At 36.7% G+C, this 15,592-nt stretch overlaps 1 protein-coding gene across 1 annotated transcript in view; it reads right to left on the bottom strand.

Annotated features, from left to right (window-relative positions):
* The window catches only part of MUC2 (mucin 2, oligomeric mucus/gel-forming), a 62,021-nt gene extending 55,805 nt beyond the window's left edge, over positions 1 to 6,216 (bottom strand). Inside the window, exons 1-7 of the mRNA XM_059474880.1 lie at positions 6,147 to 6,216; positions 4,302 to 4,566; positions 1,764 to 1,878; positions 1,525 to 1,615; positions 1,036 to 1,145; positions 600 to 816; positions 46 to 171 (exon numbers count right to left, since the gene is read on the bottom strand). Coding sequence (XP_059330863.1) covers positions 46 to 171; positions 600 to 816; positions 1,036 to 1,145; positions 1,525 to 1,615; positions 1,764 to 1,878; positions 4,302 to 4,566; positions 6,147 to 6,216 — 994 coding nt within the window. The remainder of the gene's footprint in view (positions 1 to 45; positions 172 to 599; positions 817 to 1,035; positions 1,146 to 1,524; positions 1,616 to 1,763; positions 1,879 to 4,301; positions 4,567 to 6,146) is intronic.
* Positions 6,217 to 15,592: the final 9,376 nt, after the last annotated feature.

The raw sequence follows: 15,592 nt of genomic DNA on the forward strand, positions 1-15,592 counted from the left end.
GGCTCTTGATTTTGTCCCAAGTGCAACAGCTGGAGTGACACTTGCCTTCAGGGCAGAAACAGCCATCCATGTAGTGCTCCTCACAAAGGCTGCTGATCTGCAATTGTGAGCAAGTATCCATGCAGGGTGAGCTGCTTTCTCTATAGACCATGGTAGCAGGACAGGTCTTGGCTGAAAAAATAAGATCCCAGGAGTTATTTGAGTGTTAAGTTCATCATTCCTGAGAAACCACATCCTACTCCCTTCAAGTCAGTGGTGTCTCAAGCCACACTTTACATGGCAAAGCATGTTTATCTAAATCTGAACTGCTTTCCCTTGTTTTTATATTTACTTCTTATGGTTTCAAATAGATCAAATTATTCCCATCTTCTACAACATCAAATCTCAGTTTTTTTAATGGGAACAGAATTTGCTGAAAAATATTTCTCAGTAGTAAAAGTAACAGAAGAAGAAAATAAGGACACCGTAATATTTTAGCACTACTTATATGAAATTTATATTACATCCCAACAGCTTTGTAAAGAAGTAATCAATTTAAATTTCATGGCGCTACATGCACGAAACCTTTGGATCTTTGTAAAATTTGTGTAGCTGCTTACGGCAGAAGCTCTGTGTCCTCCATTCTCCCGGGCGGCCGCCTGCGTGCGAGCACTGGCGGGAATACTCAGAGATGGTGCTGCAGAGGCAGAAGGAGTCGTCCTTCCCATTGCAGGCACACTTGTCCTGCATGCACGCTTGGATGTACATCTCCAAATTAAGACGCAGCCGACAATCAGCAAATGCAGAGGAGGTCAGCAACTTCTGACACTCGTCACGCTGAGGAGGAAGAGGAACAATGTTGAAGAGATTTACAGATATCTGAGCTTCTGGACATTTATCTCACAAAAAAAACCTGTTGTCTTTTGAATAGCTAGGAAAAAGTAACCATATATTTTGGAAGGGACAGTCCTCCCAGCTCCTTGCAACTAACTCCCTGTTGCACAAGGATCTCTCCATGTGTCCATGTCAAGGAATTTCACCACAAGAAATACTTACATGCTCATTACAGCTTGGAAGAGCCTGAGTTTCATCTGGATCTTCACATTTGGAATTGGGTTTGCTGATCTTCTGCATATTCCCATATGTAATTGAATTGTAGCTTGCATCTATGAGAAAAAATAGAAAGAGAACTTGCAGAGCCCCAAAAATTGACAACAAGGAGCACCTGATTTCTGGAACGCTACTGATCAAGGGAAACAAATATGCCTGTTAGACACAGGTACCTGCTCTGCATGATGTCTAACTGTGCTTAAAAATGTAAAGAGGAAACAGGAAAAGAAGGCTAGTAAAGAACAAAAAGATTAATCTGGAAGAGAATAAACTTAGAATGTAGGAATTCCAGGAATGCAGAATTGGAACTTCATGTTTAGTCTGGGGCAATCACAGAAACCTCTCAAGTGAAATTTGCTCTCCTGTGATGTTTCTATGCACAGGGCTTGTCAGCCTATCTCTGGGGACAACTGTCAGCATGGTGGGATAACGCACCTCCCTTGATGAACTCATTGTAGATTTGAATGCCATTGTAATCCCCACAGAGACCACAGGTATGGTTATTAAATTTGTTGTCCAGCTCCACCTAAATAACAAAAAGAAAAATGAAAAACAGAAAAGAATTATCTTTTTCTTCTTCCTTTTTCCCCCCTCTTTTTTTTTTCCTCCTGAGATAGAGAAATATCCCAGGAAACCCAGGAAATACCAATTAAAAATACTTTGATCATACATACCATGAGGGCATCCTGCTGGTTCCACATCAGAACCATGCCTAATTTGGCATAAATCTTGGTGTAAATTTCATTGCTCTCAATGAGGACACCAGAGGAGTAGTAAGGTGTCTTCACACTAGGAAGAAAATCACAGGCTTTGCATTAGTTAGGAAACATAAGGGCTGACATGAATGTCAGTAATAAGCCAAATACCCCAAGGAATAGAGAAACTACTCTGACTACCTCATTCTAACTGCACAGGGTGCCTTGTTTTAATGAGGCATAAAGTCTTCTCTTTCTGACACTTGGGACAATAACTCATAGCAAAAACTCATTTAAGTCAAAGCCATTTCAGAGGAAAAGCCTACCCAACACTTTGGGCTCTTTAACTTAAAAAATACCAAAATGTCAGACACCTTCAAATTAATCAAAGAAAAACCATCATCATTGTGTTATTAACAGAGGATATTCAAACATTCACTAAAAATTTACATCAATGAAAGGAGCTACAACATAGTAGCTCCTTTACAGTGTTTCTTTGCCAAAATATCTCATAACCATTTCAGAGAGAATTAATGTTCCATTGCAAGAAACTGCCTCTTTTAGAAAGAGTTCAGAATGCACAGGCAGTTACAGGGACTGCCAACAAAATTTTCAAAAGAAAGGAACATGTTAAGAGGAATTCAGTAGCTCTTCTCTAGTTAGTTAGTTTTAACTGGACAGGACTGAGCTTGTTAATGGTGACAAAAGACACTTTGCAGAGGGCTAAGCATAGATATTTTTGTAGGATAACAATTTGTGTCTGTCTTACAAATAAACTGAACTCCTGAATTTCATTCAGCAATAAAATAATTGTGGCAGGCAGTCTTATCCTATAAAATCCAGAAAACTAGAGTCTGCTCAAATAGAAGCAATGTAAACTGGAGTCCAGTCAAAATAACTGGTTATTTTTTCTACAAATTTATCAATGTAATTGTTATCCATCAAGATTCATGCATGTGTATGCACATCTCTTAACTAGTCTCTTTACTGGGAGAACTTTATCTCCTGATTTGCTGTCACTGGGGTTTTTACAGCTATTTAGCTCAGGCATTTTTAACATGCCCAAATGACTTACACATTTAGATGTAAACTCAGAGATCATTATTTCTGCTTTTGACTGCATTGTTCATCAATAAACAATGAAGTCTTGAGGGATTATGTTTCTTGAGGGGAAATATAAAATGTTGGACATCTTTTCAGCTTTTAGCTATCACAGCATGGAATATTTATCTTTTTTTTCTAATAGTAGGACATTCAATCAATCAGTGGATCAGGTACCTGAAGGCTAATCCACACACTTTTCTACTTTACAGTTTTCACTTCAGCACAGTGAAATGCTATTTTGCATGACAATAGGTAATTTATCATTTCAGAAGCAATATGGAAAATTAAGTTCTACCAAAAAAAAAATTCTCAGAGCAGCAAAACAGGGATCTGCTGTTTTATGACAATAAAATCTATCTAAGATAAAAATGGCTTCGTTTAAGAGAAACAGTTTTAAAAGGACTTCTAACTTGTTTCTCATAGAGTTCTTTTTAAGACTTGAATGCACAATAAAGAGCTTTTTCAATTTGAGGCAATAATGCATTCTTTTTGTAACTTTCTGTCATTTTATTATGCATTCTAGTATGATCTTTGGAAAACTGAATGTTACCTTCAATCGTTGAACATATTTTCATTGCAGTGTCTTCCAAACGTTAGAGCAAAAGCTGAATTTTGGGCAAAACTGAGTTCTCCAATAACAATTAAAAGGTTCTCTTTTTTTCAATTATGCTAAAACATACTAATTAACTCATGAGTTTCCTCACTTGACTCAGAGTATAAAGGCACACACTACAAGGATAAGCTAATGATAGGAAAGACTAGGTTAAGACACTACTTAGCATCAGTAATGTGTCACACAAGTTTCTTGTATAATCATGTTAAAAGAGGAGAAAAATAACACTGCTCAGTCTGAAAAAGTACATAGTGCAACAGATAAATTGCTGTGAATTTTGACCTGTGTTATATCTGTTAAATTCTCTTGAGGAATGGCCATCAGATCTTTAAGAATTATGTATGAAGATCAGAAAAAACTACCTCTCTTCTGTCAGAAAATAAGAGGAGAAATGCATTTCCTTTTCAAGGATTTGCTAGACCATCTGCTAAGGTAAACTCAAGATGATGCCATTAAACAAATGAAGCTATGTCATTTTAAGCCAGTGAAAAATCTGGCTCATAAAGCTGCACTGTTTTCTGCTCAACTGGAAGAGCAATTTCCTCAAACCTATTCCTGACTTGTATTTAAATAATTCCTTATGCCAGTGTAGAAATGACAATTAGTACTAAAGCCCCGCCCCAAAGCAATTTTAATGCTGAATTTCAAAAGGCTTTTTTGTTTGTTTATTTGTTTGTTTGTCAGTGGAAATGCTTTGCAGCAGTTTCTGTAATGGCACACAGACAGTTGTGTAAAGAATCAATCCTGCTTTTATCTTGCCAGCACATTTCTCTGAATACCATTATAGCAAAGGAACTTACATCCGCCCATCCACCACAACCAGGTTGGGTTTGAGGTAGACCATTATATCCTTGATTTTCATCAGAATATACTGGATCTCAGGATGGCCATTGCTGTCGAGAGCACGCTGGATGTGGACAGAGAACTCCTTGTAAGCCTCTCGGCAGTCGGAAACAAAATTATACTCGCAAAGGCCAGGGAATTGGTAGACGTCTCCATCAAAAGTCTTGAAATGGTTGTTTCCCCAAGTGCTGCAGACATAGTGGCCATGGCTTCTTGTCCTTCCTGTTAAGTGATGAAAAAGAAATAGAGATGAAAAGAAGTGCAAGAAATTGTCTAGCGTGAAAAATGGTAAGTGTTCCGTTTTACAGTAAGAACCACCTGCAATTATGTTCACAGTGACTCCATGGATTTCAAGCGGGATCAGGGATCTGCCAGGTCAGCAGAAAATATGGAAATCCCAAAAGCAGAAGAAGATGTTAATAAATAATTCTGAGACCAGGGTATATCCTATAATTTTCACTGAATTGAAGGAACTTATCTGCATGAAGTGGGGAAACTTAATACTGACCTCTAACTAGGCTTCTGTGTCAAGCATATGATTTTATTTTGAATCTCAGTATTATTTTTATCAATATTAAATTTTTCCAAGAACTATCTTCTTTCCTGGTGCAAGACGTACTAGAAACAAAACAGGTAGGAAAACAAGAAAGTACTACCTACTCTGGAAGGCTAATATTTTAAATGTTATGAAAGGGCTTTTGCACAACAGGAGATTTCAGTGAAATATTTATTTTCTTAAAAGCAGTAGTGATTTCTATTACTGCAAGACAGAAGTTTTTCAGAAGATAGGTCAGAAAGTAGCCATGGTAGGAGGGAAAAAAAAGTTTTTGCAATAGCAAAACACAAAGATTATTTGTTCCTTTCCCTGCCATCTATACCAACAAAAAATACAAATTAACAACAATATCTGATCTATCCCCAGATACTGTAGATCAGGGGTGAATCATAAAAGCTGAGCATCCTTGGGAATCTTAATGTTTCACAAGATTTTCTTGTAGCATTTAACATGAGAAAGCAAAACTGCTAAGAAAACCCCGAGGTTACTGTATTTTGATGGATGTATCAATCATACCAGATACATCCAGCCAAGCTGGAACACTTCCCTCCTCAGAAGGAAGGCTGCACAGAGATTCTCCCAGAACTCACAGCTGGAAGATCAAATGCAAGGTAAAGCTTTCCACCCATCGCTGAATTCAAGACACAGCAGACCAATAGCCCAAACCTGATCACTGGGTATAATTAATCACCTATTCCTCTAAAAAACAGTTTTCAGTTAGAATGCTCCATTCCATCACTTCAAATTTGATAGCAAATACAGTAAGTTAGAGCTTTTGCAAAAGGGTTAAAAATGTCCTAAATGACAAAATAAGTTTTTTTTCAATGTTATTACATTCATTTTTGAGGAACAATTTATGCTGTTCCAAAGCAACAGAAGACACAATCATCCACTTCCTTCATTACTTTAGCAATGAATGTCTCAAAGACCTACAGATCCTTTCTTGCCGTACCTAGTAAAGACTCAATGCATGGAAAGAAAAGCAACACTGAAAATATTTTCCAAGCACATCAAACTAGAAATCAATGCAGTAGAGATAGGTACTAATCTCTCCAAAGAAAGTAGGATCTACCAATTTTGTCCAAGCAATGCAGCCTCAGTATTTGAAAGCTTAAGCGATTTAAGGCGTCTTAAACTCCAGACCATTATTTAAATGCACAGCCTCCTTCTAGCTCCGCAACAATATTTTAACTCTCTCCCTCTTTTCCAGGAGGCAGTCTGCTACCATTTCATCTCCAGAGCTTACCTTTTTTTATTTCACTAGCAGAGGAAAGAGCCAGCCAGAGAAGGAAGAGGCTGGCCGCTCTTAGCCCCATGGTGGCTAAGGTGGGTGAATGGGAACTCCACTGGAAACTCAGCTTTTTATAATACCCACTGAGGCAATTGATTCTGTCACAGGGGAGGAGATTCACAGGGAGGGGGCAAAAGGAGGGGTGAAAAAACAGGTGTGATATTTGCAGAAGATAAGAAGTAAACAGACAATCATTTTTCACCATAAATGAAAGAATTCAGCATACAGGAAACTATAATATTGATTCAGTAATCAGGTAATTTTTTATTGCTCTACTTCATCTACAGGATGCTGTGCTTTTAAATCCTTCAAATGCTCACATCAAGTTTAACCTTCAGTAACTCCCATAACAAATAATGAATTTTGGGGTGGCTGAACAAAGAAATTCCTTGAAGAAATTTTAAGATGAGACCCTAAAACAAAGGCTTCAAAACCAAAGAATTTTTCATTTTTCATCATCACATAGAATCATTTCTGTAAAAATTAAGTGATGCTTGTGAAGAATGTTGTAATTAACAGTAACTCTTACAAATAAACTGGCACATCATGTGTTGTGGAATTATTTTGCAGGCAATTATTGGATTTCTTTAATTTTTACACCTCTTGGGAACATCTAAACCAAAATACTGCCCATACTGCATATTTTGCCTAAAATATAATTGAGACTGGGTGACATAGTAGTTTCAAGGATTTTACAGTACAAGAGGTGCTCTTTCAAACTTTATCATGGTGTAACAGAATGTCCATCAAAGTAGTAGAAATTCTCACATAATATTAAGCTTTAGAGAAAAAGGAAAAAGAAGGGTAAATGGAAAAACATTACTCTTCTTAATCCCCCTAAACATTCTTGCTCATTGTGGCTAACTTTCTACATAAATGATAATATTACAGTCTGCTGTCCCACATCGGATCCTACAGAAGCTGTAGGGTCAGCTTTGTTTTGTGCAGAGAAAGACATTCCTTGGGAGAAGAAGAAAGAAAGCAGAAAACAGAATCAGGAACCAGTTCGGAATGCTGCTTTAGAAATACAGGATTTCCACACGCACATTATTTTGTGCCGAAAAGTTCCTTTTAGAAGGTCTTTCTGCAGCTCTCTCCAGGAGACGAAGCACAGGCTCCTTGAGGTAAAGGCACACTTCCTTCAAGACATCTTGTAACATATCTGCTTCCACTCTCTACATTTCCTCATCAAAAAATTTTCAATGCAGTGACCAGATTTTCAATTCAGAAATCTGTAATTTTCAATGCAGAAATAATTTCATTTTTCAGTGCAGAAATCTGCAACCCACTTGATCATTTAAAGTATTTGTTACTTTCATTGATCATATTACAAGTAGAACTTTCATGTTTTTCAAAACACCAAGGAAACTTTTTACTTAGCGCTTTTGACTGCTCTTGTCAACTAGAAACATTCTCTTATCATAAAAGAATATTCTTTAGTTGCTATTTTTTTATTAAATGATTTTATCCCAACTATAGCCTAGACTTTATCTGAACATCTTCCTGTTTTCCCTCAATACATCTCAAAAGATGTATTTAGATTTTCTCCTTTCTCTATTTGAGAATACAAATTTGTGCTTCTCCTATCCTTACATAGCATATCACTCAACAATCCTGACTGAAATTAAGTAGGAACCCTTTACTCTCTCCTGAATCTATCACTGGAAGAATATAGCTTTATTTTCCTTCTTGGAAAATAAAAATAAATCCAGTAATAACCACTTAAAACCAACCACTCATAGAAAACAAAGCAAAACCACAGGCTACAAAGATCTTTGCTTAGTGGTTACTTTATCAAACCCAACTTTTTATGATAACTCAGAGACATCTCCTCACTTAGCATTTTATGTCTTTTAGGCCACCAAAACTCTTAGTTTGGAAGTGTTTTCTAAAATTACTTAGAAGATTCCCAAAGGATTTGTTTTTAAGATTTTCTTATTCTCCCTGTGTTTTTCTAGATAGTCTCCCAGCTAGAACTATCTCCTCAGAAGAAAAAGGGTTTCCATGACTTAATTCCTATACAGTCTTTGCAAACTGCAACAGCATCTCCACGTACACAGCAAACATGACCCCTTTTCAGATTGAACAGGATGTGTATGCTGACAGGTGTAAGCTGGAAACTTGCATATTTTCCATTCAGGTTTCTTTGCCACAAAACTTCTAGATCTCAATGGAATCAGTCTCATTAATTTCTTGTGACTGGGAAAGATAATCATCCCTCAATTGCAGTTGCACCATCCCTCAGTTCAATATGCTGGTATTTTTATAATTTTAATATATTCTGTGTAGGAGAAGAGCTATTTTTAGCTAAGCACTTCCAAATTTTAGAGACTGATTTACTCTGCTCCAGCTTTGTCCTGCCTGTACAGGGAGCATGATTCCTTCTTGAGCTATGAAGTTACACATGACAATTTTCCTTCTTCAGTCTTTGCTTCTCAGAGTGGCCAACAACTTCCCATTGTCCCTTCTTCTGACATATATGGGGCTTGCTGTGACACCCCTAACTGGAGAATAAGGGACATCAGCATGTCTTTCAGCACTGAGACCACTCTTACAGAATTCACAATTGAGCTTACATGGTTATGATGATCTGAAGAGAAATAAATTCAGATCCTTATCTCCAAAAGTCCTAGGTATTTGTACTTTTGCTAGCATTAGAAGGTGTCCTAAACTATACTGTCTCTGTTTCCTTATTGACAGAAGGGTAACGATCCTGTCTACCATCTGTTTTATACGTTTTTCAGAAATAATAAGTCTTTGAGTTAGACATCATAGCCTGGTTTATTTCTTGCTCAGCTACCTTAAGGGTTTTTGGACTATATATTTTAACCCAAAAGAACCTGATTGGTAATGCACAGATAACATCTTTATGCATGCAATAATTTATTTGCCATAAATTGTTTGACAACCTGAACTAACCAGTCATTTTGCAAGAAAGTTAATTCCACTTTATCATTACCATCTTTTCCCTAAGCTTACATAAGTAATATATACCTGAGTTGACCTTTCTGTAGAATTTGGTGCCATTCCTGCTTCCAGTCAGCTTAATCAGAAGTTACCTTCCTCTTTCCAATTTTGGTCAGGTGTTCAGATGCTTTTATTACCAAAGATATTACTTATAATTCTGCATGCTGTTACTATGCAAGTGGCAGCAGAGCTAGGACAAGAAGAAGGATTTCAATGTTTAGGTTCCACAGTTGAGTATTAACAGAGATGGTTTTTTAAAAGTTCCTGAAGCCCATGAGTAGTAGTACAACTTCCCATAAGCTTTCACTATATGCCTGACCTAGAAGCCCCAACACCAATGCTACAAAAATCACTGCTAAAATCCAAAGCATAAAAAAGAAAAGTTGGTTGCATGGCAAGTGTGTTTGTTGTAGCAGCAGATGCAAAAGCAGAGATAAAAGATGTGTTTTGAGTCATGGTTATGTCATTACATTGTTTCCCTACTCTTAAAATTTTATGAGACTATTTCAAATCGTTCCATCAGCATAGCTAACATTTAATGTTCATTTAGTTACAGGGTAAATTTATTTTGTGATATACTTGTTGTTAAAAAGAGAATCTACATGGAATATTATCTTCATTCTGAATCACACTGCAGAATAAAAGAGCCTATATGTATCATTTATATAACTTTAAGATAAAATTCAGCTGAGACCTGACTGGGTTTATTGTTTTAGGAAGAATAAACAAATTTTCAAGAATGTGGGGTCTGTTTCTATCAGTTAACATATCAAGAAGAAATCTAATTGCAGTCTTGCCACAGCAATCACAGGATGACCACTGTACAAATACCTCAAAAAGTACAATTACACTTGGTGACTGAAGCCTTTTCCTTATCTGCTTTTGTAGTCCTGACTTGCTGATCACAGGCTACCAAGCCAAGCAGCAATGTTCTATCAGTAACGTTGTTCTGCAGAAGTGGCCATAGGGTTTTGTTCTCCTACTCTTCCACCTGCCAGAATTTCACCAGAGCACACACAGCCTTACACATGACCATACAACAGCACATCACTCTTTTTATTTCAAGCACAGAGATCATCTGAACTGAGTTGCTGCAACTCCCTTGGCAGCCATTGTAAAATTGCTCTGGTAAAATCCAGTCAAATTATGAATTCAGAGATGTAGCGTATACAATCACTGTATTTCCTTGACTGAGGCATTTAAGCCCCCTATGGCACACCTTGACAAAAACTTAACCAGAAATAGAGACTAGCAGCAGTAGGCTGAACAGTACATGGAAGTGTTAAAGCAATGACAGAGAAGTAATGGGAGTGAATTTCATTTTGACATGCATGCTGCCAACAGATTAATCCAAAATTATCAACACAAAAGGAGCCAGCATTTAGATGGATGTAAAACTGATATAGAATCAATTTCATCACTGTAACCTTGAGCAGCTTTTGGGTTATGTGCATTACTTTTCATTCCAAGAAATACAATATCATAAGGTATCTTCTGATGCTGGCTGTAGTATAATGTTCTTACATGCCCTTCCTTAAGTGGTTTGGCATAGAAATTTTAAGAATAGCATCCATTTTCCACTCATAGTACTTCCTTCTTTGGAAGTCAGCAGCTCATCCTCTGAGACTAAAGCTGCAAAACATTTCCTTCTCTTCCAGTTAGGTACAAGTGGGGATAAACATGTGACACACAATTACTGAAGATTAGGAAGGGATGTAGGAAATAACTTAAATTAGTATGCTTTCCTACCAACAGTTAGCTTCTGGAAAATTTTAGTCTGCAAAAAGCCTCTGCATAGCAGCTTCTACATCAATACACAAGGAAAAAATGCTTGATAATTTAAAATAATATTAGAATTCTCTTTTGCTCAAGCATCGGTGGGATTTACTACAGGGAAATGGACTGAGCCAAGAAGAGATAGCATGGAAAGGGCACCAAGGGAATTACACTTCACATCTTACTCTGGTAATACACATACCATACTCTGGTAATTTTACCCCAGGAGAATGGGATTTTCCAAATCTTTTATTTTCTCTATAGGAAAAGGTGGGGAAAAATATTGGCGAAATGTACTTTTTTTCCCCCTCTGTCCTCTGGAGAAGATTTTTTCTGAAAATATAGTTCACTTAGATGCTAGAAAATATTCTAGACAAAACTCGAGTACCTAAACCTGTGCTCTCTCTCAATGGAGCTCATATATCAAGAATTTGAGCAAGAAATGAATTGAGCATATCTGTTTTAATTGCAATTTTCCTCTACTAATATTTTCTACCATCTCCTTGTCTCAAAATTCCTATTGACACTGAAGGTGGAACTGAAGTAAATTTGCATTTACTTAATATTTTTATATGGGAAATCAGACTCACTGTCACAAAAAATTGGAGAGCAAACCCTTCACTCTCTTTTTCCTTTTTGCAGCAGTGTATCAATATTGCCTCCAAGTCAACATTTGCTATGAGTTATTTTTAGCTTTTAATGAAGAATGTATGTGAGATATTCAAATATCACTGCTCAACACAGTATATTCTTGTATTTTTCAGCATGGCCATCCTAGTCACTTGGCTGGTAGATTAAACTTTTCTCATTTTTCCCCACCTTTTAATGGAATGTCTTCGTTTATGGCCTGTAGCCAACAGCTCTACTGAAGATTTTCATAAATTTAAGACTTAATATCAAATGGCTGAGATAAACAATATTCTGCGTCATTGTAAAGGTGTGGTGATGGTTCCACAGGACATGATGAAAAGCTGAGTTCATTTGAAGCAAGAATTGCTAAGAATTTTTAGTCTTCCTCTTATTACCACCAAATACTAGAATTCTGCTGGTATAATTTGCTGTCCTTGCAAAACTTGCCAGAGTTATGGTAAAGTTTAACTTTTTTCTGTTATGCAAGTCAGCAGTTACGTAGTTAATAGTGCCTCTGTTATAATAGGACGGGGAATAACTGCGTCAAACATGAGAATACGTCTGACTTGTATCCAAGTCTTCCAGCTGCCATGCACATTTCCTAACAACATTACTTTATAACTAACATTTGAGTCATTAAAAAGACAATATTGTCAATACAGCACATTATCAGAGCAACACTGTGAATATGAGAATGAATATAGAAGAATGCTTTGTGAGCTGATGAATGAGACAATCTGAGAAAAATTTTCCTTTATAGACTTCCATGATATTTTTGCACTATATGTTTATTCTCCATGCACTTTCAAAATTTGGATCAGAATACTCTCAAGGTATCTTTTGAAAGGGGACAAAAGGAAAGCAAAACTAAAAAATACTTTTGAGCATTCCTTCCTCCTTCTCCTTTTCAGTCACTGCTTTTTCAAATGTCAATTCTGAGAAGTCATTTATCTGCACTATAAAATGCCAGTAGTGAGACTGACAGTCCATGCCATTCAGTCCAATACATCCATTGGGTCTACCTATGTTCAAATTTTGTAAGGGCTGGATAAAAAATGTTTGGAATAAAAAATCTGATTATAACTTCAAATTGTACGTAATTGATATTCAAAAGAACTGTTACTCAGAGCATCAAAATATCTCATAGTTTTGATATATGCATCTCCACAAAATTCCTGTCCCAATATGAATAACACATCCAGCATTCTGAACAAAGAGAGGCCTGCACTAGGTAAGAAAACTCTGGAGAAACTTTAAAGCACCTTCCTGAAAAGGGACCTACAAGAAAGCTGGAGAGTGACTTTTTACAAGACTTTTTACATGCAGTGATAGGCTAAAGGGAATGACTTAAAGCTAAAGGAAGGTAGATTTAGATTGGATATTAGAAAGAAGTTGATTACTTTAAGGGGTGTGAAAAACTAAGTTAGAAGCTGGGGCAGATTGCCCAGATAATCTATGGATGCCCCATCTCTGTACGTGTTCAAAGCCAGGTTAAATGGCAACCTTTGAGCAACCTGGTCTAGTGGGAGTTGTCCCTGCCCATGGTAAGGGGGTTGTAAGGAAATGATCTCTAAGGCTCCTTCCTACCCAAATCATTCTATGATTCTGTAATTTCCTGTGAGAATACAGTTGGACCAGATGTTTGTTTTAGGTCCCTTATAACTGATCAATTTTATTCTAATACCTGAGTCTCTGGGCGCTAAGGCTCTCACCTAATTTTGAAACACTTCCATTTTGCACAGAATACTTTCTTTTTCTCACTTTTCCAAGGACCAGGTAAGCAGGAAGGAGCATGACTCTACAATGCAGAAATTAGAGAGAATCTAATGTCACTGATGAGAAAAGGGAGGAGAGATGTGACCACATTTAAACATTTGATATAGCTCATGGGAATAGAAACTTTGGTATGGATATAAGCCCGAATTTTTTATCTACCTCTAAAGAGGTTTCTCAGTTCATGGAAAGAAAAAGATTATAAAAAATAAAGCTGAATTCTTAACTTGACCTGGAAAGTAAGACTTAGCTGAACATAACACAACAGAATATTGCTGATGTGAACTAGCATGAAGAACAGGGACAACAGAGTACAATCCCCTTTCTTTGCCCAGTCTGAAGAACAGTTATTTTTCTGGTGGTGCTTACGTAGGTTACAAACATTATAGAGGAAAAGTATTTCATAAAACTCGGTAACAGATGTTTGCTGAAGGCAAATATCTTAATAAAAATATTAAATCAAAAGCAAGTCTGTGAGATAAGTGATAATATCTTATGTGTACTTTCCCAACACAGAGACTGGACAAAAGCTTCCAGTTCAGAACAGTACTTCACCAATGTTGCATTAAGTGTTGCTGCAGTCTGACAAATCTGTAATTAGACACAAAGAATCTTCATTTTTCTAGCTGTGATGGGTTCAGCTTGGCTGACTGCAAACCCTCAGCCAGCAGCTCTCTCACTCTCTGTCCTCAAGAGAATATTTCTCCCTCATGTCTCTAATTGCTACACAGCATTTTAGCCTTTCTTAAATATATTTCCAACCTTTCTTAAATGTAATTCCAAACACATAAATATATTCCCAAGCCGCCAGTGTGGCTGATGGGCTAATCTGCATGCTGTGCTATGTGTGGAGCCAGCTGGCCAGTGTCTGTCTGGCACAGGGCTGTCCAAGTCTCTTCCTACACAGGCCCCCCTGCAGCTCCCCTGCTACCAAAATCTTACCATGTACCACACACCTGTGCATAAATTACAACAGAAACATCTCTTCACCATCTCAGAGGGCCATATGATTAATAAAAGGTCTTTTTCAGGTAATTTTGGCCAGACTGAACATGCAGACTGAACATAACAATGCAATTAGGCATTTAGTCTGAAGGTATTGAATCCAAGCACTCTCTGACAAGAGAGGAACATTGTTCTGTAAATCACCTCTCATTCAGAAAAAGTGTTTAAAAGAAAAAAAATTATTAAACAATGGTCAGGGGCTTTAATGTAGATTTATCACAAAGTGCTCAACATATCTTAGGATATTACACACATTGAAAGAGTGAGACAGGCACACGAGTGCTTGAAGAAGAGTATTATAATAAAATAAAATGTAAATCATACTTCTAGGCTTCACTTGAAAAATTAATGTTTTCTGTTCATGTTATGTGCATTTGGGAGTTGAATATACCCTTTCTTTGCAAGAAATTTATGGTGATACAGATATTACAAAGAAAAGCCTGTTTTTCAACTCTTTTGTTTCATTTCCTAAATTTGGGATTTGTTTTGTTTTGTTTTGTCATCACAGGAATGTTTCATATTGATTCATCCAAAGCAAAGCAAAAAATACTCCTGAATTTACTGATGTTATACTAGATTTTATTTTGCTACTACTTATACAAATGACACTATTTATTATAAACAGACCTATGTCAAACACACAGAATATGAATGGAAATACAGACTACAAAACATGGATTATCTGAGTTTTAACAGGAGCTACTTTGTAGCTGTCCTAGGAAAAACTCTCTCTTTGGTTGAAAATGCCATTTTCATGTCATGACCCTGCACTTGTTAGGTCTCTCTCATGTAAGCTAGTATGTGGAACTGAGCCAAAATAAACTGCAAGCACAAAAAGAATAATTTTTAACTGAGGGGACAGTGTACTTGAAAAGAGCAATTCACCTCATCATATATTAGGATGACTAGATGACATTTTCATGAAAGATACAGACAATAATTCAGTAATTTTGAACTAAAAGAATTTGATTTTATGAAGCTAAACAGTATTTACATAATCCTGTATGTTATCTCGATTCCGATTATATAAATAATATTATAGTAGTCCAGCAAACAAAGCACACCTGGATGAACTTGGAAGTGATTGATGCTTTACCTTCATAATAAATTCTCTAATTGACTAAGGAGGTGTATCCTCTTTGTGAGACTCCTGAGAAACTCCCATACAATCTGGCAACTCCCATGTCACAAAGTAAATGTAGAAAATATAAAAGGAGTCTGATGTGAACAGAAGATTAGTGTATGCTACT

Source organism: Ammospiza nelsoni, chromosome 6, assembly GCF_027579445.1.
Source record: "Ammospiza nelsoni isolate bAmmNel1 chromosome 6, bAmmNel1.pri, whole genome shotgun sequence".
NCBI lineage: Eukaryota > Metazoa > Chordata > Aves > Passeriformes > Passerellidae > Ammospiza > Ammospiza nelsoni.